This window comes from Eulemur rufifrons, chromosome 30, assembly GCF_041146395.1.
Source record: "Eulemur rufifrons isolate Redbay chromosome 30, OSU_ERuf_1, whole genome shotgun sequence".
NCBI lineage: Eukaryota > Metazoa > Chordata > Mammalia > Primates > Lemuridae > Eulemur > Eulemur rufifrons.
In genome coordinates this window covers 65,582,683-65,610,605 of record NC_091012.1, presented here as the reverse complement: position 1 = coordinate 65,610,605, position 27,923 = coordinate 65,582,683, and the positions used below count along the sequence as shown (strand labels likewise).

Below are 27,923 nucleotides of genomic sequence, written 5' to 3'. Positions count from 1 at the left end.
CAGACAAATGGTTTGATTGCCTATTACAAGAACTTTCCCAGGATACAAGGTTAATATACAAAAGTCATTTGCTTTCCTATATACCAGCAATGAACAAGTAGAATTTGAAATTAAAAACATAATACATTATATATTACAATACATTACCACCCCCCAAAATAAAATAGGTATAAATCTAACAAAATATGTACATGATCTATATGAGGAAAACTACAAAACTCTGATGAAAGAATTCAAAGAACTAAATACATGGAGATATATTCCACGATCATGGACAGGAAAGTTTAATATTGTCAAGATGTCAGTTCTGTACTTGATCTATAGATTCAATGAAATCCCAATCAAAATTACAGCAGGTTATTTTATAAATACCAACAAACTGATTCTAAACTTTATATGGGCTGGGCATGGTGGCTCATGCCTGTAATTCCAACAAGTTGGGATGCTAAGGTGGGAGGGTTGCTTGAGGCCAGGAGTTCGAGACCAGCCTGGGCAGCATAGTAAAAAAAAAAAAATTGTTTACATAATAAAAAAAAAATTAGCTAGGCATGGTGGTGTGTACTTGCAGTCCTAGCGACTCTGGAAGCTGAGATAGGATCAGCTGAGGCAGGAGGATCGCTTGAGCCCAGGAGTTCGAGGTTACAGTGAGCTATGATCAGTCCACTGCACTCTATCCTGGGAAGTCTGGGCAGCAAAGCCAGATCCTATCTCTAAAACAACAACAAAAAGATCCCACATTGAAATACTCACCTTAAATCACACTTCTAATTCTTAATAAATTCTGTCTTAACTTTTCCCCTCTGCCCCTGAAATACTGCCAAAGCTTTGTGGAAGCGGTATTCTTCCTTGCCAGGATAAGTAATAAACTCAAGCTTTGTTTTATCAGCAGGTTGTGTTCGTGATATTTCAGGAGCTAAATATGTATATACACTTTGAACTCATCAATCACATGAAAAAATTACAAGGGCTAGATCATGAATCATTGGGTAAAGTCCAATATATTTCTATCAAATAATAAACGAAATGATAAAGGTTGGGTGACAATTATCAATACCATTGTCTCGCCACAGCCCTCCTGAAGCCCATCAGCTCTCTGGAAGGTAAATTGTGCATCTGAAGACTTCAAGGCAGATTACTCAGGGTTTCCTCCCAGGCCCAGACCTTCCGAAAAGACGGGAAACTACTATACCCACATTTTCAGAGAAACAGAAATTAGGAAAGATCTTGGTGGAGAATGGAAGGGAGGGATGCATTGGATAAATCCATTCAAGCAAGGTACACCCAAGGGACAAACCTAGCAAATTGAAGTTGGGCAAGAAGGCAGGATGTACAACAGTCATTAACTCCTAATGGCTAAGAGGAGGTAAAGATGTATTAGTACATTATTACCATATATTTAAGTAAACATTATACACACAGTGCACATACTCTATGTACTGATGTCAGTATCTATATCAGTGTTTCTCAACTGAGAAATATATGGAGGGACCTCTTTTAAAGAAACATCCTCTCAGACCCAAGCATTTATGTAAATTATTTTATAATAGTATTTCTTAAATGTAAACAAACAAAACTAAATATAAACTCTGCATGTTCATAAAGCTCTTATACAAATTTAACACCAAAGTAAATTTACAAATTGTTTACAATTTTTTTAAGTCAATGTGGTAGGTGACATTTGCTGAAACAAACTGCCCAAGGAAAGATGAACATATTACTGACTGGCCAGCATATGCTCTTGGCCTTCAGCATGCTTGTAAGTGTGTCTTGTGAGAACTCCACTTTCCCATCACTTTCTTCTTTTCAAACTATTGCAAACCTTCATTTGCATAGCAAGCCATGAAGCATGAGGTTCACTTCATTTATTTTCTCACTAGCTCATGACAAAGTACTATTACCTTGTGCCAACTTGATTGTGAAAACAGACTCAAATACATTTCCTAATTATGTGGCAGCACTTAGTTATCATGTACCCATCCAGATCCTACAGCATATGCTTAAAAAGAACTGCAAAAGTAAAACACACTTGTAGAAAACTTGCAGACTCTGTCATTAGACTCTAGTTTGAAAAATACCCACCTCTTATAGTATGTGCAAAAAGTTTATATATTTAAAGTTTCCAGTGCTATTACCTGAGTATCTAGATTATCATGCACCACTTGACTCTTTTTTCATTTGGACAATCAAGTCTCTTGTTTGTGGGGAGCAAGCCATGGCCCATTCAGCATCACTAGCCTCAGACCTCTGGGGATTGGCGCATTGGGGACCACAGACCAAACCATCACTACCCATATTTCAACAATTTTTAAATTGGTCAGCCCCATTATTTATTAATGAATGATTGATTTTGAAAGCCACATACACAATGCAACATACCCTCTTGCAATCTCAGTGAAAGAAAACAGGCATGCTCAACAGTCAAGTAATCAAGTAGCTAAAGCAAGACAATAAATAAATTTTAAAGAAGGTACAAGAGCTGTTTTCACTATAAGTTGCATTGGTAGGGCAAGGCACAGACTTTAACACAGTGGGACTTGTTTGTATTAGAACTCCTCACTTTTGCCTTCCTTCTCCTTTTCCTCCTGCCTTCTTACACCTTTCCCCTCCTTTCCACCTATTTCTGTTCTATGTTTCCCTCAAGGATTAATGTATTGAGTTTTTCCACAAAGCTAACTATATTTAATGCAAAAAATTTTGAGAAATTATACCCCTATTTTATCTGAATATGCTTCCTTTTATAAAACAGTATTAGGTAGCTTTTTAAATTGTCTTCATTTGGCAAAATGAGAAATTGGCAACCTTGGGTTTTCCACTGAACATTTTTTAAAAGTTTTACATATCCTAAATCTGGAACCACTTGTCCAGAACACAGAGAAAAGATATGTGATAAGGGGAAAATAGTATGTGCCACCTAGCAAAGTTGATTTAAATTTAACAATTTAAGCTCCCTAACATTTTCATGGGGGGAGGGGAGCATTAGCAGGAGTGCGTAAGTCTCGTTGGAATCACGGAAGGCTTCACAGAGGAGGTGACGTTGGAGCTAGGGCTTTAAGAATTAGCAGGGGAGAAGGGGGAGAAATGGCAGGGCTTTCCAAGCAGAGTGCATAAGGCGAGTAAAAGCACAGAGCACAAAAGCGCACCACGTGTCCAGCAGCTCTGAGTAGCCTGGTGGCGGTAACGTAGAGTTTTCGGAGTTAGGTGATTAAGGGTGAGACAGGGACAATTTTTTCTGTTTGGATCATTTTCCCTACAGCTCATTGCACGGTGTTGGGCACACGCACTGCAGGTGCTCAATAAATACTTGTTGAACTGGGACAGGGTGATCCAGTGTGCTGGAAACCAGGGCATCTGGATTCTTTCTCACGCACCTGCAGTGTGACCTTGGCCAAGTCCCTTTCCCAGGGGCTATGGCTGCTGTGCGGGTGAGAAAGCCTAGGAGAAGTAGACCTACCATTTGATCCAGCAATCCCATTATTGGGCATCTACCCAAAGAACAAAAGACATTCTATAAAAAAGACACCTGCACCCGAATGTTTATAGCAGCACAATTCACAATTGCAAAGATGTGGAAACAACCCAAATGCCCATCAATACATGAGTGGATTAGTAAAATGTGGTATATGTATATCATGGAGTATTACTCAGCTATAAGAAATAACGGTGATACAGAATCTCTTATGTTCCCCTGGATAGAGCTGGAACCCATTCTACTAAGTGAAGTATCCCAAGAATGGAAAAATAAGCACCACATGTATTCACCAGCAAATTGGTTTCCCTGATCATCACCTAAGTAAGTGCACATTTGGGAATAAACCAACTGGGTGTCGGGCAGATGTGGAGGGGGAGGGGATGGGTGTATACCTACATAATGAGTGCGATGTGCACTGTCTGGGGAATTGACACGCTTGAAGCTCTGACGGGGGGGGGCATAGGCAATATACATAACCTAAACTTTTGTACCCCCATAATATGCTGAAATAAAAAAAAAAAAAAAAAGCCTAGGAGGAGGTCCGCACCAGGCACCGGGCGGGTCAGCGCCCTGAATCTCTGATTCGTTGCGTAGAGGGCGGGGCTGGGCGGGCGGAGGTTCAGTTCCTCCTCCGCTCCAGCAGGGGGCACGGGGAGCGCCTTCTCGCCGCCTTCCCCTCCTGATGGGCGCTGGGCGGACTGCTGCAGTCGCCAGCCGCGAGCGCAGTGGGTGGGGCGGGCCGGGCCCGGCGGCAGCTCTGCGCTGACGGGCTGGGCCGGGCAGCTGCGGCGGCGACGACGACTGAGGCTGCTGCAGAGGCCACTGAGGCGCCGACTGCGTGGCCGGCGGGTCGTTGTGGCCTCCAGCAGCCTCTTCGCGCCGTCCCTCACTCCCTGGGCAGCGGCGGGCAGCAACGCTCAGCCTGCCAGTGAGCTGCGGCGGGCACACCCCGGAGCGGCGGCGACTGCGGACAGGTTAGAGTGGGGGCAGGGGCCGGCGCGGGAGCAGCCCGGGGCCAGAGAGGGAGCTCGAGCCAGGCCATCTCCAACCATGTCCGACGAGACGTCGGCCACCACTTCGTACGAGAAGTTTCTAACCCCCGAGGAACCCTTCCCGCTCCTGGGACCCCCTCGCGGAGTGGGCACGTGCCCAAGCGAGGAGCCGGGCTGCCTGGACATCAGCGACTTCGGCTGCCAGCTGTCCTCCTGCCATCGCACCGACCCACTCCACCGCTTCCACACCAACAGGTACGAACTGCTGCTGAGGGCAGGGGTGGATTTCCCACCCCCTGCCTCTCTCGGGGGAACGCTGGGTCGCCCCCTTGCTCCTGCTTCCTTGCCCCGGGCTGCGCTTCCAGTCACCCCTCCCCCACCGTCTTCCGATCTGCGCTCATTCCCGGGCTCCTTCCTTGCTCCCCTTCCCTATTTTCACCCCTGCCCTCCGATTTTTCTTTCGACCGGCATTTTACTCTGTTTTCCCCATTCATCTTCTGACTATAGCAACTCCTTCCTTCCCTACTTTCTCCCTCCCCTCCCCGCCCCTTATCTGTACCCTTCGAATCCCAAACCCCCACCCTAGATTTTTAGATACTCCCCTGTTTCCATCCATCTGCAAAAGTTTAACCCCTTCCATTTCCGGTACGCCGTAGAGTGGATTTCGGATGGCCCAAAATCAATCCGTGGATCTTTTGAAAGGTGGCACTTTTAAAGCTAGAACCTTCCTTTTTCCCATTTTTAACCTGTCTCATAATCCTTTTCCTTCCCCTCCCACCCCTACCCCATTTTTTAGTGGAGCGCTAGAAAACTAGTGATTCTGTTTTTTGTTTGTTTGTTTTTTCCTCCTTTATGAACTCTTTGCCTTGGCACTTTAGGCCCTGCCAAAATGTATAAGCTTAAATCTGGAAGATTCCTTCATGTAACACATCCCTTGGTTTGCTTCCCCGGTGGGGGGGGGGGGGCAGAGCAAGGCTTAGGATGGGCTTGTTTATACAAATTTATTCAGAGGGTGCATCATCTCCTAAGTGGTTTTAGTAGAAGATAGTGTTCTAGAGAATTCTCTCGTGCAAGTATTTAAGTGTTAGATCTAATGTTGTGGGGAATTTGAAAACGTTTTAGATACAGCCTCAACTTTTAATATTGGTGGATATTTGAGATATGTATACAAAGGGCTGGGAGAGGGGTTCAGCTATGGAAAATACTGGCAATAAATTAAGGAGTCTAATTCTGATTTCTGATCCAAGTTTACTATGTGAGTTTCATCAAATTTTTCCATATTTTAATGTCTTTTCTATGTTTCTCCCCTTCTTCCCTTAAATCAATCCACAGATTTACTGAGCTTCTAGCAGGTATAAAGAATGTATAAAACATGATTCTTACCTAAAAGTTGTAGTCTGTGGAAACAAGGTGTTATAGTTAAGTCATCATTGTAACACATTTCAAAAGGAAGTGGCAGTAAATTTGTTAGGATTGTTCCAAATCACCAGCACAAAAATGAAGAAACGGGCCCAGGTAGAAAAGACTGAGTTCAAGGTCATAAAACCTAGTCGGGCAAAGCCAAGATTATTTTTGGGGAGCCAGTGATGAAACTTGGAAGAAAACTAATGGATTGAATGTTATAAATGGTTGTTATGGTTTCTTAGATTAACTCAGAGAAGCCTATTTAACCTTTAATGTAACTGTCACATAAATGTAACATTCATGAAATCAAGTGTGCTTAAGGTTATTTGTGTTGGAAATAATGTGAAAGAATACCTTTGCATATATTTGCTATTTAAGTTTTGCAGTATTGGAGAAAGTCACATACACAAGAAAATTAAATGATTTCAGAATGAGCCTGCTGTGATGATGAAGGCAAGGGAGTGGGGACAGACGTTGAGGGTAAGCACTGCCCAAACTGGTGGAGGTGATGGAGAGTGAAGCAATGAGAACAATGTATTTTTTACAGCCTGTTCTGTTCTTCCTCTTCCTCCCCATTTTTTTCTTGTGTTTTCTTCCCCTTCTCCTAAAGACTGGTAAGGTCAAAGCTGTTTTTCACAAAGAAGTGGTGAGGAGGGAGGCAGAGGTTCTTGTGAAGGCCCCAGAATTTCCAAGTCAAGCATTTTTCCTAGTTACTGCCTGCTTTTTTTAGTCTCCCTCTCCTATCCTACTTTTTATAAGACTTGGAATGGTGGCAGGGGGTCTAATGATTTATATCCCTTTTCAGCAGAGAATAGGAGAAGCAGAATTAGCAATATTTATAGCAGATGATGTTTCTGCCCTAGGCTACATTGCTTTCTAAATCTTTTATCCTTCTGGAATGTTCTGCCGCCTTACCCCTCCTCAAGATGGCATTTGAGAGGACCATATGCTTCCAGCCATTTCTTTTCAGGGGGAAACAAACAGCTACATCATATATTTGGGCAAAGTTTAGTTTAGGGAGTTCTTTTATTTTGGCATTGTACATTTCACTTTTTTTCTTCACATCACATCATTTGCCAATTCAAGCAACAGTCCAAAAATCAGATCTGAATATTTGGGTACTGAAATTCTGCTTTGGGTTTAGTTATTGTAAAACAAACTTCATTGGAAGTGGAAAGCTTGGTAGTGGATAGAAATTTGGCTTACCTTTATTTTGCTTCATTCTTATTACCTGATAAGAAAACTGCAGAGATTGTTTAATGCCCTTGATAAGGGCTTTATGATGATGACGGTTTTGTGCCTATTCATTTACTGGTCTCTGGGTTATATTTGCAATCTTCATTAACCAAGAGTGTCATGGCACTAACGCTCTCTGAGGTTGAATGAATGCAATGTTCAGATTAGAGTTGCCTGTGACGTAGGTTGGTTTTAGGTTCAGTAGAAAATAAATTATACGGACACAACCAGTTTCCTAAGAATTCACACTTTCCTAGGAGTGTCTTTTAGGATTTTAAGACCTAGATGGGTTTATCTAGAATTTTGGGAAAATAGAATAAATTGCAATAAGCCAAAAAAATTAATGAACTTAAAAAATCTGAAATGTCAGTATGGAATATATACAGTGTTTAAGACATTTTCTGATGTAAATGGCACTTCTGTCAGGACTTGTTTTGTACACTGGCCATGTCTACTGCAACTACTACCACCACCACCAAAAAAGGTTGTCATTTAGCAAATGGGAAAAATTATAATGATGTTGGTAGATCCTATGATTAAATTGTGAGATGAAGGAGGTTAATATCAACTACCAGATGTGTTTTTCTTGTCATCTTTCAGGAGTGCATCAGTACCTTGACATTGAACAATTGTGAAAAGTATGTGGGAGGACAATGCCTTTCTGTACACCCTGTTGGCAGGATATGAAATGAACTATTGTATAAATCATTTATTCAGTTATGTGATTTTAGAGCCCCCTTTTCAATCACTATTACCAGAAAAACCCCAAGACTATTGGTGTGCTTTTTGTACCATCCATAGTTTTCCTATCTAGATACAGAATTAGAGGTGCAAAAGAGCTGTGGATTGCAAATGGGAGGAGAACCCTGTAGGAGGAATTTGGTTTGGGGACTTGTTGAGATAAGTTGAGAATGGGGGTCAGGCTCTGGAGAAATACCCAGGCTAGAAATACAGATTTGGGAGTAATCAATAGAAATCCCTGTGTTGTGATAGGAATGAAACCACAGGTTACAAATGTTAAGAGAGTGGAAGCTCTTCAATAAATTTAACAGGGAAAGAAAGGAGAAGAGGGGATGTGGTGATAATTTGAAGGGAAATGAAAGTTTCTTTATTTGTTTTTTGCTTTATTTAGTTTGTCTTTTCCAAGAATAGAGATTTTAGCTCCTTAGAAGCAGGCCACGGGAAAGGGAGAAGTTGAAAATACAAGAGAGGGTGGGATGAGAAGAGATGGAGGTGATGAACTCACAAGGCCAGATGGGGGAATTAGCCTTAGAAATGATACGGAATGTTTTTTACTTCTGAGACAATAGAAGGGGTAGGAAACTTGGGTAATGATCCCAGGACAATTGAGGTAGCTAGGAGGGAATTTAAGTGGGTGAAGTAGGGGATTGTATTGTATCATCTGCTCCAACTTGGAACCCTGATGGCCTGTTGGGCTCCAGAGGAGTAGCAAAGGTTAGGGTAATTGTATGCGGATTCTAGCAGGGAGTCAGTGATGAATACAAGTGATGATGAGGCACTGTACCCTAAGGGTGAATGCATAGCATAGATTTCAAATGACTTTTATCAGCTTGACAGTTACAACTTTATTCAACAGTGGTCACTGGCTGGATTCTCATCCTCAGAGGTGATGGTTAGGTCCACCTGAGAGAGGAAGAGGCCGCAGAGGAATGTGTACATGGTACAAATGGATTTCATAATTTTAGCATTTAAATGGTTATTTGCCAAAACACTATCGAAAGCAGTTAGTCTGTATATTCTTGCTGAAATTCCTTGCAGAGAAATGTTCTTGGCTTGATGTTTTTTAAATTAAAATTTGAGCAGCAAGCCTACTTATTGAAAACCATTTGCACCATTTCATTGGAATTCTTTTCAACATTTTTCTCTTAAGATTTTAGAGAAAGTCTTTGAGAATAATCTTAGGGTTATAGCTAAAATCTTAGCGTTAGGTAGCTTTTTCTTAGTGGAATAAAATGTAAGGGCATATAAATTTGAATATTTTAGCACTGAGCACACAATAGGCATTCATTACAAGTTTAAAACTGACAGACAGAATCACACTTAAATTTTTATTATAAAAGCTTATTATAGAAAACTGTGGGCATATAAAAACTATAAAGACCACTCATAATCCCTTTCCCCAAAGGTAACAAACAAGTGTCAACATTTTGGTATTGTTTCACTTAATGTTGTTTCTATGTACATACATAATTTTTAAAAGTCAGGATCAGGCTGTATATACATTTTGTGACCTGCTTATATTGTTGAGTGTTTTCCTTTTCAATAAATAGTCTGAAAATATGATTTTTAATGATTATAAGAGTATCATTCAGATATATCACTTAATTATTCCCTATGTTTTGGTAGCATTTATTTTCGCTTTTGGCTATTCCAAGTGATATTGTTTGGACATGTTTGTGCATACATCTTTTTTCCAAATTTCTCTTTGGAGAAGGGAATAGAATCCTAGAAGGGGAATTAATGATTCCAAAGGAATGACCATTTTAAAAGCTCTTGATATACATATAATACCAAATTGCTTTTCAGAAAGATTATGTTAGCTTACACTTGCAGTAGCAATGATTAAAAGTACTTCCTACTTTGTTTTAATCCATATTGGCTTAAAATAATAATAAAAATATTTGCAAATTAGAAGATAAAAATTTTTTTTAAATCTTTAAGGGTAAAACATACTATTTTTCTATTTTGTAAATGATTTGTTTCAACTATGAGCCAGGTTTACTTGCCACTGTTAATTAAAAACAAAAGACAAAATCATGAATCCAGAAAATAACACACTGATTTTGCCCTAAGTTAAGAGCACTCTGTCAGGATCTAGTGGTTAGATTATTAAATTTGGGATGGCTTTTAAAAAAAGGAATGCTATTGTTACTCATGGAGGGAAATATATTTCAACAAAATTTTTGCAAGCTGGAAAGAAATTCTAATTAAAAATAATCATCTAACAGTTTTTCCTAGCACTGAAATTAGTATTTGGCACATGGAAGATACTGACAAAATGTTTGTTGAGTGGGTGAATGAATCGAGGGGAAAAAGTCACATGCAATTTGAAGACACAAGAGAAAAAATAGTTTGCTCAGGACCCAATGCAGATAGAGTTTACTATGTCTAGGACAGAACTTGTGATGGCTGTTTATAAATTTTATTGAAAGATCTGGGCAATCTGATTAATTCTACTAGGTTTGTTAATTTTTTATAAAATGAGGATACTGCCCACCTAGCAAGAATGTGATGAAACTAAATAATATTGCAAGGTATTATAGGATTTTTAGATGAATTTTAGATTTTTATCTATTTATAAAAATTTGTTGACATCTGTTTTTTATTTACTGAACTATAATAGTTTGTATGTGTGCTCCAATGCTTTAAAATGCACTACCTTCAACTCAAAAGAAAAAGATGCCATGAAATTTTTCAAGTTGCCCAAATTTTGTAAATCAGGATCTTCTAAATTTAAGGTTAGCCATACAAAATAGGGGAAGAAGTTTTAAAAAATGAAATATATAATTAGGAAAAACTGGATTAAATGAAGGATGAGAAACAACCTAATAATAGGTAAATAATAGGTTTTTCTTCAGGAAGTCATTATTTCAGGAGCTTATTAGTATTGGAAATGCTAAGTCATTATCTTAAGGATTAATTCCCCATGCTACTGCCAAAGCAATGAAGATTATCTTATTAATAGTATAACACCAGTGGAAATTTACAAAAGAAAACAGATTGATAGATTTCAAGGCCAGAAAAAAGAAAGCAAAAAGCTCTGCAACGAATACTGTAGACAAAATGTTAATACACTTAATGCATAAAGAACCCTTTCAAAATCAATAATGAAAACATTAACACATAGAAAAACACCATAACATACTGGCTAATAAATATTTAAAATTTTGATCTTGCTAGTCATCAAAGAAATAAAAATGTTTCTGTCTATAAGATGGGTAAAACATTTTTAAATAAAATTTTCAGTGCTGTTAAAGTTGTGGTGAGATGAGCACTTTTATGTACTACCTTGGGGAATGTAAATTGGTACAGCCTTTCAGAAAGATATTTGACTAAATGAACCATGACCCTTAGAAGTATTCATATTCTTTGACTCAGTACTTACCTTTCAAGCAGTCTATCCTAAGAGAATTTATATTTTGATAAATAATTATAAACAAAAAGGCTCATCTCAGTATTATTTGTAATATAAAAGAAAATTGGAAGCAGCCTATGTGTCTATTATTGGGAGAATAAGGTTAAATAAATTATGATACATTCAATCAATGGAATATTATATAGGCATTATATTTTTTTCAAGTAATATATTTAGGAAAATGTTATATATTAATAATATTAAGTGAAAAAGCCGGATACTAAAATATATACACACACAATGATTGCTAATTCTGTAAAAAAATATATATGCACCTAGAAATAAAGTACTAAAATATTATGAATTAGTTATTGCTGGATAATAGAATTATTGGTCATTCTTCTTTCATTTCTTATTCTAACATCTTTGCAATTAGCCTGTATAACAGTAATATGAAAAAGTTATTTAAGTATAACAAACACTTCTTGAACTTCTACCTGTGTGCTTTGTTGCTGCTTTTCTCTACCCTGTAATAGCTCCCCTTTTCCTTTAGTTTGATAATAATAGCTATCATGTATTGAGCATTTATTATGTTTGCTAAGTGCTGTGTATGCATTCTCATGTAATCATCACAGTAACTCCATTTTAAATATCGGGACACAGGCTTGGAGAGGTTGTAATTTGCTTAAGATCAAATAGCTAGCAAGGGATGGAGCAAGAATTTGAATTCAGTCTGACTCCAGAGCTTACTCAAAACCACTATGCTATATGTTTTGTTTATGAATAAAAGTTTTACTTTATTCCTAATTTAAATACATCTTTCTTTTAAAATATTTTACTATAAAAATTTTCAGACAGCTACCAAAGTAGAGAGAATAGTGTAATGAACCTCATGTTTTTATCATGAAGCTTCAGCAATTGTTCACATATAGCATCATGCTTCATCTATACCCCAACCTGTTCCTTATTATTTTGAGGCAAATCCTAGACATATTCATAAATGTTAGTGTATTTCCTTAAAGTTTCTTTTAAAACTACAAAAAATACTCACTTTTCTCATACATGTCATAAATGTATCCTATTAATACCTTAAAATTGTATGGATTCTGTAGTTCTTGTTGTGATTTCTTTTGTGTTTTGTTTTTGAAGGTGGAACCTAACTTCTTGTGGAACAAGTGTTGCTAGCTCAGAATGCAGTGAGGAGCTGTTTTCATCTGTTTCTGTTGGAGATCAAGATGATTGCTATTCTCTGTTAGATGATCAAGACTTCACTTCTTTTGACTTATTCCCTGAGGGGAGTGTCTGCAGTGATGTCTCTTCTTCTATTAGTACTTACTGGGATTGGTCAGATAGCGAGTTTGAATGGCAGGTAGGTTTTTTTTTCTTTTATTGGCATCATTACTACACGAGTAGAAGTATAAATTTTTCTTTTGATATTTTCATCTCTATCTCAGAGTAAGTTTCTCTGGTGTTTATCCAGTCCTGGGGATTCTCTGACAACATGTTTTAAGGTTAAGAAGTAGATGGAATATGTATCCTTTATTTTTGCTAATATACCTTTTAGACTTCTGATACCACAGATATCCTTTTGTAGATTTTCGTGTAATTTAATACTTGTGTAATATTACCATTATTGTATATCATCAGTACCTTATGCATGAATCTAAGCAAATTTATTCTTCTTACCTTATAATAAATTGCTTTCATGTCATTATAGGATATGCATCAGGGTCAAGTTATTGTATCTAATGTCATAAAGCATTATTACCATAAATATATAATTTTTGGTTCTATTATTAGAATTATATAATTTCTCATTTTGTATTTTCTGTGTACATGGAGCTGTTTTTCACCTGACACTTTTTTCTTTTCATGGCGTATATACCATGTAAAATGGCTTTGTGGCAAATTGTTTGAAAATGCTGCCTTATAATGAGGACAATCTATCAGAAAATGTAGATTGTGTTATTGCAACATCCATTTTCTGAGTATAAAAGACAGTGACATTTAAAGAAGCTTTTCTGGCATACAGCAAAGGTTTTATTCAATGGATGAATGCCTACTATGTTTGAAAGCCATCTAAATACTTGAAGTTGTATTCCAAAAGATGACTTGAATATTATTTTATTTGAAACAGTTTTCTTTTCTTTTTTTTTTTGGCTTATAAAAGACAAATTTATTTCTCATAATTATGGAGGCTGGGAAGTCCAAGATCAAGGTGCCTGCAGATTTGGTCTCTGGCGAGCTCCCACTTCCTTATAGATGGTGCCTTTTTGCTACATCTTCACATGGTGGAAGAGGCAAAGGGTCTCTTTTAGGCTTCATTTATAAGGGCACTGATCCCATTTATGAGGGCTCCAGCCTCATGACCTAATCATCTCCCCAAGGCCCCACCTCCTAGTACCATCAGCTTGGGGATTAGGATTTGAACATATGAATTTTGTGGAACACAAACCTTCAGACCATAGCTCATTCTAATTGCTAAATCCAGTCACTTAACCCTCAACTATCTTTACTTCTCTGTGACATTTGACACTGATGACCCCTCCCTCTGTCTTGAAACACTTTCTTTCCCTAGCCTCTATGACACCTGCTGTCCTGGGTTTTCTCCCTCACATCTGACTATGTCTACTCAGCCTCTTTAATAGCTCCTGTTCCTTAGACCATCCCTTAAATGTCACCCACAGTCTTGCTCTTGATCTCATTTTCTTTTGCCCATATATTCATATATACGTATACTCAGCTGTGACAAATACCACAAAAATGCCAGTGAATCTTGAGTCTCTATGTCCAGCCCAGGGCCATCTCCTGAACTGTCACAGAACAGTGATCACCTGCTGGGCTTCTGCACTTGACCATCCCTCAAGTTCCTCAAACTCCTCATGTTCAACATAGACTGTGCTGCCACTTCACTGATCCTGACACACCATGTCTCTTTGTCAGTAAGCTTCACCAGAATTCCAGTGTCACTGTCCAGTCATCTTGGACTCCTCCCTCTCTGTCACCTTCCACAAATGATTGGTCACCAAATCCTACTCATTCTATTAGGACAAAAGTAACCTGGATGCACCAGCTCCTATCTTTCCCAGAAAAAAAAATGAAAAGTAATGTAAATCTTTACTATAATCTCCCCCCAAAAGGCAAAGGGTGATTACAGAGTATGACACATAGCAGAATGCATGAAAAGCCTCTTACCCATCCATTTCCTCTAAAAACTTGACCACTTTTCACAGCGTGGTGGTTGAGCGATCTCATTCACATGCTCTCTCCTCTCAAAACAGACTCAAAATCCCTACATAGAAGGCTAGAGGAGGGTGGAAGCCTGCAAGTATTCATGTAGGACTATATTTTTATACTGCCACATATATTTGTTAGATTTGTGAATTATCCCTGTGTGCATCGTATGCCTTTCTCTCCCTCGTGACTTTGTTGCTGCCATATATGTTCAAATTTTAACCATTTTTTATTCTTCTGTATTCAAATAACTTTTCATTTGCCTATTTGCCTCTACTCTTTCCTTTGTCCAATTCATCTATCACACTGCCACTAAAATCATCTCTATAAATCAGATCTGTTCATGCTATTCTGTTGCTTAAATCCCTTACTGGCCCCATAACCTGTAAGGTGAAATTCCAATTCCCTAGTCTAGCATGTAAGATCTTTTTTTTTTTATTTCCGCATATTATGGGGGTACAAATGTTTATGTTTATTGCCCTTGTCTCGTCCAAGTCAGAGCTTCTCAAACAGTTTTCAAATAATACAAAATGACATCAAATTAAAAAGAAAAGTCTCCAAGTCCCACTCTACAGTGGTTACCACTCTTAAGGGCTTATACAGATACAATTATGTTTGTGTATTTTTAAAAACACACAAACAGGATCATACTTCATCTACTGTTTGGCCTCTTGCTTTTTTTCAACTAATACATCTCATTGTTTTTCATAACTAGATCATTATTTAATCAGTTTCCTAATAACTATTTAGGTTGGTTTCATTTTTTTGTTATAAACAATGCTATACTGAAAATTAAGAGATGTTTTTAAAGAGAAAAAAATTAATTCACAACCCTGCTATTTTTATTTTTATATTATTTCAACTTTTGTTCTATATAGTTATAAATATGATTTAGATAAAAATTTATAGAAATTTTTTAAAAAATTGAGATAAGATTCACCATTTTAATCATTCTAAAATGTACAATTCAGTGGTTATTAATATGCTCACAGTATTGTGCAGCCATCACCACTATCTAATTCCAGGACATTTCTGTCACCTCAAAAGAAATCCCATACCCATTAGCACATAGTCCCAATTCTCCCCTTCCCCTATCACCTGGCAACCACTTATCTACTTTCTCTGTGGATTTGCCTTTCTGGATATTTCATATAAATGGATTCATATAATATGTGGCCTTTTGTGTCTGGCTTCTTGCACTTAGCATAGTGTTTTCAAGGTTCATCCATGTTGTAGCATGTAACAGTACTTCATTCCTTTCTAGGCAGAGTAATATTCCATCATGTGGGTATACAGTACTACATTTTGTTTATCCATTCATTAGCTGTTGGACATTTGGGTTGTTTCCATTTTGGGGCTATTATGAATAATACTGCTATGAACATTCAGGTACAAGTTTTTATATGTATGTATATTTTTAATTCTCTTGGATATCCCCCTAGGAGTGGAATTGCTGGGTCATATGATAACTCTTAGTTTAACTTTTTGAGGAACTGCCAACATGTTTTCCAGAGTGGCTGCACCATTTGACATTTACACCAGCTATATATAAAGGTTCCAATTTCTCTACATTCTCGTCCACACTTGGCATTGGCTGTCTTTTTGGTTATAGCCATCCTGCTGAATATAAAATGGTATCTCATTGTGGTTTCATTTGCATTTTCCCTAATGACTAATGGTGTTGAGCATCTTTTTATATGCTTATTGGTCATTTGTGTGTCTTCTTTGAAGAAATATCTATTCAAATCCTTTGTCCCTTTTAAAATTGTATTTGTCTTTTTATTGTTTAGTTGCAAGAGTTCTTTCTGTATTCTGGCCACTAGACCCTTATCAGATAGATGATTTGCAAAAATGTTTTCCCATTCTATGAGTTGTCTTTTCACTCGATAGTGTTCTTTGACACACAAAAGTTTTTAATTTTGATGAAGTTCCATTTATCTGGTTTTTCTTTGCTGTGTTCATAATGTCATATTTTAAAAACCATTGCCTAATCCAAGATCATGAAGATTTTCACCTGTTTCCTCTTCAGAGTTTTAGAGTTTTAGTTCTTACATTTAAGTCTTTGATTCATTTTGACTTACTTTCTGTACAAATATGGTGTAAGATAGGAGTCCAAATTCATTCTTTTTTTTTTTAAGAGATGGGGTCTTGCTATTGCCCAGGCTGGACTTCAACTCCTGGGCTCAAGTGATCCTCCTTCCTCAGCCTCCTGAGTAGCTGGGACTAAAGGTGCGACCACTATGCCTGGCTCCCAAATTCATTCTTTTGCATGTGGATATCCAGTTGTCCTAGCACCATTTGTTGAAAAGACTATTTTTTGCTCCTTGAATGGTCTCAGCACCCTGTCAAAAATGAATTGATCATAGATATATGGGCTTATTTGGGGGCTCTCAATTCTATTCTGTTGGTGTATATATCTATCTTTACGCCGTTTTAATTACTATAGCCTTGTGGTAAGTTTTGAAATTGGGTAGTGAGAGTTCTCCCACTTTGTTGTTCTTTATAAAGATTGTTTAAGCCAGGCACAATGGCACGCACCTGTAGTCCTAGCTTACTCAGGAAGCTAAAGTGGAAATATGGCTTGAGTCCAGAAGTTCGAGTCCAGCCTGCGTAACACAGCAAGACCCCGTCTCTTTAAAAAAAGATCATTTAAGCTATTTGGGGTCTCTTGCAATTCCATACAAATTTTAGGATCAGGTTGTCCATTTCTGCAAAAAGGGCAGTTGGAATTTTGGTAGAGATTGCAGTAAATCTATAGATTGCTTTGGGGAGTATTGCCATCTTAACAATATTAAATATTCTAATCCATGAATATGGGATGGAATGTCTTTATTTAGTGCTCCTTTAATTTCTTTCAGTGATGTTTTGTAATTTTTCAGTGTCCAATTCCTGTACTTGCTTGCTTAAATTTACTTCTAAATATTTTATTTTTTTGATGCTCTTGTAAATGGTCTCACGCTCGCTCAGGCTGGTCTCGAACTCCTGAGCTCAAATGATCCACCCGCCTGGGCCTCCCCAGAGTGCTAGGATTACAGGCATGAGCCACTGCGTCCAGCCCAAGCACAATGTTGAATAGAAGTGGTAAAAGTGAGCATCCTTGTCTTCCTGATCTTAGGGGAATACTTTCATTCTGATTCAGGATAGTTTTCTAGTACCTTAAGATTTTTGCATCTATATTCATAAGGGATATTGTTCCATAGTTTTCTTTTCTTGTTGTGTCTTTGCCTGGCTGTAGTATCAGGATAATTCTAGCTTCATAGGAATTAGGAAATATTCCCTTCTCTTCTTGATAAAATTTTTTAATAAAATTTTCTCATTTAACATATAAACTTTTTCATGATACTCATAATGAATTTTTTAATGGCTGCATAATATTCTTGCTATTAGATGTACTGGAACTGGTGAAATCATTCCCCTATTTACATCTGTTTCAAATTTTTCTCTACTATAGATAACATAACAAAGATCATTTTTGTGTGGGTATCATTTTATTCTTCAGTGTCTCATTTTTTTAAGTACATGCTTTGTATTTAAAATCAGGCCAGATGCAGTGGCTCATGCCTATGATGCTAGCACTTTGAGAGGCCAAGGTGGGAGGATTGCTTGAGGCCAGGAGTTCGAGACCAGCCTGGGCAACATAGTGAGACTCCCATCTCAACAAAAGCTTTCAAAAAATTAGCAGGGCATGGTGGCATACACCTGTAGTCCCAGCTACTTGGGAGGCTGAGGCAGGAAGATTGCTTGAGCCCAGGAGTTTGAGGTTACAGTGAGCTGTGATTGCACCACTACACTCTAGCCCAGGCAACAGAGCGAGATCGTGTCTGAAAAATAAAAAGTAAAATAAAATCAGACTACAAGGATTCTTCATAAAGCTTAATCAAATGGAGTGATGATAATTCTGAAATATTTTTTCTGCTTATTTCATGTGGTTTATTTAGTCTTATCCATTATGTTGCAAGGTGGCAGGCAATTTTACATTTTAATTGATGGCTTCTTTACTCATTTCATGAGTAGTTAGAGTGGAAAACCATCCCCATCCACTCACCATTAATGTACTTGAGTGACTACGATATTGGAACTAAAATCAGTCCTGCCTTAGTAATGTGTTTTCCCTCTTCTGAAATTGGAGTACGACTACTCTGTTACCATGGATATTTGCTGTTTAAATATTCTGAAAGGTTTAAAATGCTGTCTTGTCTTTGTGGGACCTTATAATGATGAGCAATAAATTATCCAAGAAGATAATTACAAATTATATGTTAGGATTAATACAGACTAAAAATCATTTAATATAGTTTAAAAATTTGCATTACTTCTGTTGTGATTGAAAACTGCATCTGTTTAAATCTTTCTTTTTAACAGATGTTTCTGTTACTACTAAAGTAAATACAAATGATTTATAGATTCTCTGGGAAAAGAAGTACTAACTACTCAATAAGAAGAGATTTTAACCTTAGAATGAAGAAGCATTTTAGCATTTTGCTTTGGTGATCATGTTCTTTCCTTGCATTCCTTTTGTTATTAAGGATATATTTGACTAGTCTTAGGGCTTGAGAAATTATTTCTATTGTTGAGCAGGAACGCTTAGAAAATTTAAAGAGTAAGTAATTCTGCTGTCATACTTGAAACCTAGAGGTACAGTCTGAAATTACATATTAGCTGTTACGGAAATGAGCTTACTCATAAAATTCTGCTGCACCCTGCAGAAAATATGGCAGAGATTTGATTTAAATCTCCCTATGTGTCACAATTACTGATTATAATATAAATATGCCAGATATTGTCTATGAAAGATATGGAATGGGAGTTATTAAGCATTTTTATTCTGAAATATATTATCAGTTATAAAATGGAAAATTGCTGGTCTAATAAATATATGGGAGCCAATACAATTAATTCTGCTGTATAACTGCTACTCTAATCCCCTATCTCCAATCGACTACTTGACATTTCCACTTGGATGACCTTATTATTTAATACTAACCTATTATCTAATGCTGAGTTCTTGGTCAGTGATGCCAGTTCCAATTACAATGTTTCCATGGAAAAAAAATAGTCTCTGCTTTGTGACATGTCTTATAGCATGGTGAAAAATGACTATTTTCTGTTTAAAGGACACTTGCGCTTGCTTCTTCCATTATCACTACAAACTCTATATCCCAGCTTGCATTCTTCTCTCATTCCAAAATGCCTCCAAGGCAAGACTGTCTGGCATAGTTGAAAGCACTGGACTTGTGTCCTACTTTGGATTCTGCCACTTAAATTGTATGACCTTCCCTGGACATCATTTTTCCTTATTTGTAAAATGAGCGTGTTGGACTAGAAGATCTGTAGCGTTGCTTCAGTTCTCTTGCTGTAAAAATTGAGGTGTTTAAGTGTATCACTCTGGATGGGTTGTATGACCTGTCACCAGTTTTCTTCAGGTCTCAACATCTTGACTCTTTGTTACCCCTATCCATTTAGTTATCAAACAGCTTTGTAAATCGTTTTCCATTTGAAATTTTTCATATCTGTTTTAATTTTTCTTTCCATTTTTGCTTATCTTAGTTTAGGCCTAGATTACAACAAAAACTTCCTGTTTAATTCCAGTCTTACCTCACTCTATTTTGTCCCCATGGTGCTTTTAAACTAATCTTCCCTAAAGACCATTTTCATCAAGTTACTTCTACTTTGCAAATGTTATCAACCCTCTTCTACATATCATGTGGCAGTTTCTGGGTCTTCTGTTCAACTTGCAAAACCCTAGCACTGATTTTCTGTTTTCATCATGTTGATGTATGATTAAATGATATATGATATCTACGATATATGTCACCTCACCCTATGTTTTTTTCCATCTGTGATTTTATGAAGTTATTCTCCTTACCTGAATGCCTTTTTCTTTTTCCCCTTCTATCATTCTGAAACACTACCTTGTGAAACTTAACCTAGCTGCTTTAGCAAAATGTGGCATTTCCTGAGGATCTATGCTTTTCTAAGAGTCCAAAATGATGGCAAGGGATAGAAAAAGAAAAATACATCTCTCTATTGAGTTTCACCTGTTTGCCAGGCATGTTAATCTCACTTAAACCTCTCAATAATCCTTTGAGATTGATGGTATTAATGACATTTTACTACAAACTCTGAGGCTGAAAGAAACAAACTAACCTGCAGAGGTTATACCGCTAGTGAGCACTGGAGCTGGAATTGGAACTCGGGAGTCTTTTTACTTCTCCCAGAAAAAAATGGCCAAAGAAGCATTAATTGCCTTTTTTTATACCCCCTTCCTCAACGAACACATAAACAGAATTAAAGGTACAAATTTAAGTGCTTAGCATTTAGTCTAGCACCTAGCAGATATTCTCTAAACATTTAGATGAAAATTTTTCTTAAGTTTTGAAAGTATAGGTATTTTAGGAGTTCCTTTTTCTACCTCATTTATCAAAGGAGCTTGAAGTAGGGGAGGCCTTTCGTATGATAAGGAGTGTCTCATTTTGTTTTAAGGACCCCAAGGAAATTTCTGATGTTGTGATTTGAAGTCAAAGGGAAAATGGCAAAGCATTTTCTTTTTTCCCATTAAAGTCTGAGAAAGAGATAGCCTTCTGGTATGTATTCAGCAATCATATATTCATAACAATCACTAGGTAACATCAGGGCCAAGGGGGAACAACAATTCAACTAACAAGCAATGTTAATGAGATTTTAAAAGAAGTTAAATTGTTGGAAATCACATACTTGAATTCATCAGTGACTATCATTGTGATAATGTGATTTTTAAGAGTAGTAGCTACTTACAGGGGTATAGAAAAAATGGTCTTTCTCAGCTTAGTTTCATTCTGAATGTCGTGGTCATCTTGCAGGGTTATTGATCCCATCTTTTTGTCTTCACTCATCTCTCCTATGAGATTGACTCCCTGTGCCTGCCTGCAGTCCTTTGTAGCTCTCCCAAACTATAATCCTGCAGCTTCAATCTGCTGCTAGATATTTCCATTGATGACCTGTCATTTCAAATTTAGTATTCATCATGTGCTGTGTTATATAATTGTATGTTTGTGTTATCGTATTATCTTCCGAAATAGAGTATACAGTTTTTGTGTAAGGACTTAAACTCCTTTGAATCTCCTGTACCTATTAAAGTGCTGTGTGTACAATAGAAGTTCAAATACATGTGATTCCAATAGTCTTCATGACTAAAGTAACTTCTCTTTTGGTAACTTCAAAAGCCTAGGAATCATCCAGAATTCAGATACAACTGCAAACTCTATCAAACCAAAAAACAACAATAAGATGCTGTTCTGTACCTTGTAAAAATGATAGCAATGTTTCTGAAAATTGTTATATTCTCTTTGTAGAAGAAAATACTTTATCTTTTTGATGAATGACTTAAATACATTTATTTAAAATTAAATCTATTAGAACTTCTGAAGTGTAACAGATATGTTTGTTACCTTGATAATGGTGATGGGTATGTTGGTTTATGTGTATATGTAAACTCATAAAATTGTATACATTGTACATCAATAAAGCTATTAAAAAATTAAATCCACTCTGTTTAATAGGCAATATAAAATTACAGAACATATTTCTGCTGTTTGTCTCATTTTAAATTGATTTGATTTTCTGTGTGTTAAACTTGGTTTTATTTCTCCTTTGTCTATACTTTGTTTTCCATCATTTTTTTTCTAATACCTCTGGTCCTTAAAGTGTTTGCAGCATATTTTAAATTATTTTAATTGTCTTGAGGTTGTTAATACAGACTTGAGGACAAGGACCATGATTTGTCTTTATGTTGGAAGAATGTCTGGCACAGTCTATGACAGAAAGCCAGTTAGTGCCAGATCACTCAGGTCTCCCAAGATGGAGACCTGAGCTTCTTATTCGTTAAGTTGTCTGGGCTGTAGTCACATTCACGTTATAAATTAAAAACCTTACTGATGATTGACTCTTAACTTCCATTTTAACAGGTCTTTTTTTTTTCTTTTTTTTTTTTTTATTTCAGCTTATTATGGGGGTACAAAAGTTCAGGTTACATACGTTGCCCATGTACCGCCCATCCCCCCGAGTCAGAGCTTCAGGCGTGCCCATTCCCCAGACAGTACGCATTGCACTCATCATGTAGGTATACACCCATCCCCTCCCCCCACCCCCCATCTCCCCAAGTCAGCACCTTCAAGCGTGACCATTCCCCAGATGGTGCGCAAGGCACTCATCATGTAGGTATACACCCATCCCCTCCCCCCACCCCCCACCTCAGTCTGATATCCAATTGGTGTCATTCCCAAATGTGCATTTAGGTGATGAGCAGGGAAACCAATTTGCTGGTGAGTACATGTGATGTCTGTCCTTCCATTCTTGGGATACTTCACTTAATATAATGATTTTAAGCTTTTGGAAAACATCTTTTATTGAATAAGTAAATACGTATAAGGAGTATATTGATGTTGCTGCTTTGTATAAAATAGGCATGGGTCACAATTAATGTCCTCCAATTCTGTATTTGCCATGAGTCTTATGTTAAAGTAACTTTTAATCAATGTGTGATTTAATCAACATGTGATATGTTGTGATGTTTAAAAGGTAGTTTTAAAAAATTTTGCTTTCCCTACCCCCACCTTCCCTATTTTTATAAAGTTACCAGGCAGTGACATTGCCAGTGGAAGTGATGTACTTTCTGATGTCATACCCAGTATTCCAAGTTCACCTTGCCTGCTTCCTAAAAAGAAAAACAAGCACCGGAATTTAGATGAGCTTCCTTGGAGTGCAATGACAAATGATGAGCAGGTAAATATCTGTACATTCTTAATTAAAAGCATATATGTGGAGACTGTGTGAGGCTCAGTTTATTGCTGATTGCTATTTAAAGCTACTGGGTAAATGTGGATTGCTTAGTAAATCTAAATTTGAGCTTTATTTTTCAGGGAACAAATATAATCTTAAATGCTTCTAATATATAAAACACATTATAATTGACATACTAAAGGATCGGAGGTTTTAGCAATGATATTGTTTGTTGTAATTTTTTTATCACATAGGTGGAATATATTGAGTATCTGAGTCGGAAAGTCAGTACTGAGATGGGTCTTCGGGAGCAACTTGATATTATTAAGATCATTGATCCTTCTGCTCAAATCTCCCCTACAGACAGTGAGTTTATTATTGAACTTAACTGTCTCACAGATGAAAAACTGAAGCAGGTATGTAAAAAAAATACAGATTGTTTACCTATTGAAAATACCACCATCTCATAAAATGTAGACTTGAGTAATCATATGTAAATACATAGATAAATAAAGTCAAAATTCATTATTGTAAAATGTAATATTAGGAAAAATGATGGTAATGTTTGAGAACATGTAGTTTTGAGGTTTTATGCACATCTCACCTGGTAGTACCTTTCTGAGATCAATGTGATTCTAGAACCTGCTCTTCAGTTGTATAGGCTTTGAAAATTAATGTCACCACTGGAGGGGTGGTTAGGCTAAGGTATAGATTTATTCTAATTCAACTTACGGGAGACTAGTTGACAATCCAAATACTGATTTAAGCTATACTTTGGTAAACATCTGGGCTGAGGGGTTTGAGTTAAAACTCAAAAGAGCTTTGCTGCTCTTTTTCTCTAGTACATGGCTGAATCAATATTTGTGTCCTTAAGTTCTACTTTTGGTTTGTTTGTTTTGCATTTATCATTATTTATGAAAATTTCTCTCATTTCAGTATTTCTCCCAACAGACACACTATAATTTTCTCCATTCCAGCTCATTTTTCATTAGTATGGTAAATTGTCTTACATTTGAAGGCAGGTACTGTTGGCCCTTAGCTAAGATTTAGGAAACACCCTAATGTTAGATGCAATCTGCAATTTACTTAAATCATCTTAAGTGGAGACCTTTAACAAATACCTAATCTCATCTGTTTTATTTTGTTGCTAGTTTCTATTTCAGTGTTATTTTCTTACAATCTTAAATTCTGAAGGCCAGTAGCCTTCCATTTACTGATTATATTTTATATGCTTTTAAAATCTAGCTCATAACATGTTTTCTGAAATTTTGAACATTGTCCATTTTTCTGGTACTTATTTCTAAATTTAGAGATTTCTTTTGCCCTTCTATTCTACCTTATTTATGCATCTGCAGCACTTTTGACAATCTTTTAGATTAAGTACAATGTGATTGTTTTTCCCCCCAGCATTTTGAGGGTAGAGGGTCGAGATACCACACTAACCAGTTTTTGTCTGTGTGTCCCAAGGTCAGAAACTATATCAAGGAGCATAGCCTTCGCCAACGGCCTGCAAGAGAGGCCTGGAAGAGAAGCAACTTTAGTTGTGCAAGCACCAGTGGAGTGAGCGGTGCCAGCGCCAGCAGCAGCAGTGCCAGCATGGTCAGTTCTGCAAGCAGCAGTGGGTCCAGTGTTGGAAACTCTGCTTCAAACTCCAGTGCCAACATGAGTCGAGCACACAGTGACAGCAACCTGTCTGCAAGTGCAGCAGAGCGGATTCGGGATTCAAAAGTAAAACGTCTAATCAATACAAAACTTTACCTTTCACTATTAACATTAGTACTCCTTCATATAAATTTCTTGAAGAATTAAAATGATCCTGCTATCTAGATGCCTGTGGGTTTTGGTTTTAATTGAACAAGAAGGATGCTCTGCTGTTGAACAAAACACTCCAGGCTGAGTGCTTTGGCATGCCATTTTGACCCACAACCGTATCTCATTCAATTTTATCTGATTTTTGTGTCTGTTTTAAGTAAGATAAATTGATGGAAATAATGAATTATCTCGATTGCAATATTGACTGCAACTCACTACTGAGCGAATCTCACTATGTTGCTGTCTATTAGCTCCTAAGAATGTTGTGTATGTGTTTTGTGTGTGTTTAATGTTTTCTCAGTGTTTTAATCTTGAGTGTTTCTTCTTAGCTAATTTAAAAATGTAATAATGCTCTCTGTAATTTCCATCTATTTCACAGTTGAAAAATTCTATATAATATATAGAATTATATATTAAAAAGATATAAGTGTATATATTAAATAGAATGATGCTGTGGCTTAGCAAGGGAGTTTAGTTCCTTGCAGTGGAAAGAGTCTAGAGCCAGTTTAAGGATGATAAGAAAATCTGTTTAATTCTTTGGGAACCCAGTGATGACTTGAAGATACACAGTGATTCCTTCTCTGGTTCTTGGTGAAGCAGCAGAAACATAGCCAGCTTTGTTGGGATGTCTCTGGATATGTGGTCATTCCTTTTTGGCATCAGTTCACCAGTGACAAGGGTTGGAGTACTCACAGGGTTTCTAATGGACTTTTAAGATGGTATTTGCCTAATATGAAAAAGGCATGGTTTTTATCCCAGCCATTGTAAAATTGCTAGTGTTTTTAGATGAAAGGCACCTGAGAATGATAAGCATTAGAGATTTGGGCAATGTTCTCTACATTTGTTTTCAGTATTGTCCCTGAGTATTAATTGTATGTTTGCTGTACACTGACACCAATGTACCTTAATTACATTAAAAAAGGGAAGGCTTTGAAATGACCGGTTATTCATAACTAGCCAAAATGATCAAGTTTCAGAACTTCCTAATCAGAAGGGTTACTGGTCAAATACCATAAAAATAGAATCTTGAAGAATTATTTTCAAGTCTAAGCTCATGGCTCACTTAATTGGAACAAGGATCATACTAACAGCTCTTAAAATTTGGAAAATAGAGAATTTGATTCATAAAACATTTTGGGGTGGCTATGCCAAGAGCTAAACCTTACTGATTTAGAAATTTTTATTTTGACAGAAGCGATCCAAGCAGCGGAAGTTACAGCAGAAGGCCTTCCGCAAGAGGCAGCTGAAAGAGCAGAGGCAGGCTCGGAAGGAGAGACTCAGCGGGCTCTTCCTTAATGAAGAGGTGCTGTCCTTGAAAGTGACTGAGGAAGACCATGAAGCAGATGTTGATGTTTTGATGTAATAAGGGTGAATTTATCAGCATTCTTTCTAAGCATTAAAGTATTCTATCCTTATTGGTTTACATGCATCTTGACCAAAATTTTGGTTAGGGCTGTGCTGATGTACCATTAATAATTTAGGCTAGTGGTTCTCAGCGGGTGGTCCAGGGACCTGCAGCTTCATCATTAGCTGAGTTGTCCGGAATGCATACTATTGGGCCCCACCCCCAGACCTAGTGAAACAGAAGCCAGAGCTGGGGAGGGGCCCAGCATTGTGTTTTAACTAGTGCCAGGTTATTCTGACGCACATTCTAATTTAAGAACCACTGACTTGGGTAGATGTTTTGACTATTTAAACATTATGGTGGTTAAGTGAGCTTTTTCAAAGACTAGTACTTTTACAGTTTTGAAGATTTCAAGGTACTGCTGACAAGTAGTTTATTATGTCAGTATACATACATGTGTGAAGATCATAATTCAGTTCCCTTCTTAATGTTACAGTTTCTTAGTTTACTTTTTCTAAAGGGCCATAGCATAATTCTTGATTCCTGGTAGAAATCTTTTTTGAGGTGTGGGTGTGGGCAAGGTGTGGATTGCTGTTTACAATAGTGCCTTCATTACGTTTAGTTCTATTTTCATTCATTATTAACTCAAAGGTATAGGAACAGGCCCTAATCTTTTTCCTGTTAGATTTATTTTTTGTTTTTCACTTTATGTAAATTCATTATCCTCTCTGTAAGTGATGACTACTGAGGAAGTAATGTTACTGGTAGCTGAATTTTAGACTTGATGCTACAAATTGAGAAAGCAATTAGGCAAAAGAACCAGTTCTACTTTTCCATTGCTTTCTGAAATTTTAGGCTGTAGAATTGTCTCAGAGGCAAAAAATAAGTCTCTCTGTAACTCTCTAAAGTCCTTTTTGTAGGTCTTTTTTTTCAGCACAGCTCTAATTTTTAAATATTTGGTATAACAGCTTCTGGCATGTGACCTGGTTAATGTTCAAAATTACCTGATAAAAACCCTTACAGTTCTGCTAAACTTCTCTATAAATTACTAGGCATATACAGAGCAGTAAAGATATAGAAACCTTCGCTTGTTGGTTATTAATAGAACCCTAATTTTAAATGTGAAATCATGGAGTTTCTTTAAATGTTTTCATAGAGAGTTTGTTATCATGAACATTGGGAAAAGCGTGATTCCTTTTCTTCTACCACATGTCTTGAACATTCACATGGGTTAAAGAAGATGGAAACTGATACTACTGACAATCAAGCTGCTTTCTGACTTTCATAATTTTCTTTTTATTGCGGGTGACATTTGGGAGGTAATCATGATTCTGTAGGAAGAGTTTTAATCAATATTTTTTAAACTCTAGGGTCCAGAGGTTAATGGGATTTCTACTTTTTACTTTTTATTATATCTGTTAGCTTGTTAAGAAAATTATTAATGACTTAAATTCTTAATTCTCAGTTGATATGAAGGCCTAAACTTTGCTTACAATCATGTGTTTTAAATTTTTTATTTCATTTTGGTTCCTTGAACATTAAAGAATGAAAACTGAGGATAAAAATTAATGCATCGCA

The 27,923-nt window shown here is 37.0% G+C and overlaps 1 protein-coding gene across 1 annotated transcript; it reads left to right on the top strand.

Moving 5' to 3' along the window:
- The first annotated feature begins 4,224 nt into the window (after positions 1-4,224).
- FAM199X (family with sequence similarity 199, X-linked) lies at positions 4,225-27,013 on the top strand. The gene is made up of 6 exons (XM_069463492.1): positions 4,225-4,716; positions 12,347-12,566; positions 23,042-23,191; positions 23,443-23,604; positions 24,656-24,916; positions 26,193-27,013. Exons 1-6 carry the CDS (start codon positions 4,520-4,522, stop codon positions 26,361-26,363), a joined length of 1,161 nt encoding a protein of 386 aa, XP_069319593.1. The 5' UTR covers positions 4,225-4,519; the 3' UTR covers positions 26,364-27,013.
- The last annotated feature ends 910 nt before the right edge of the window (positions 27,014-27,923 follow it).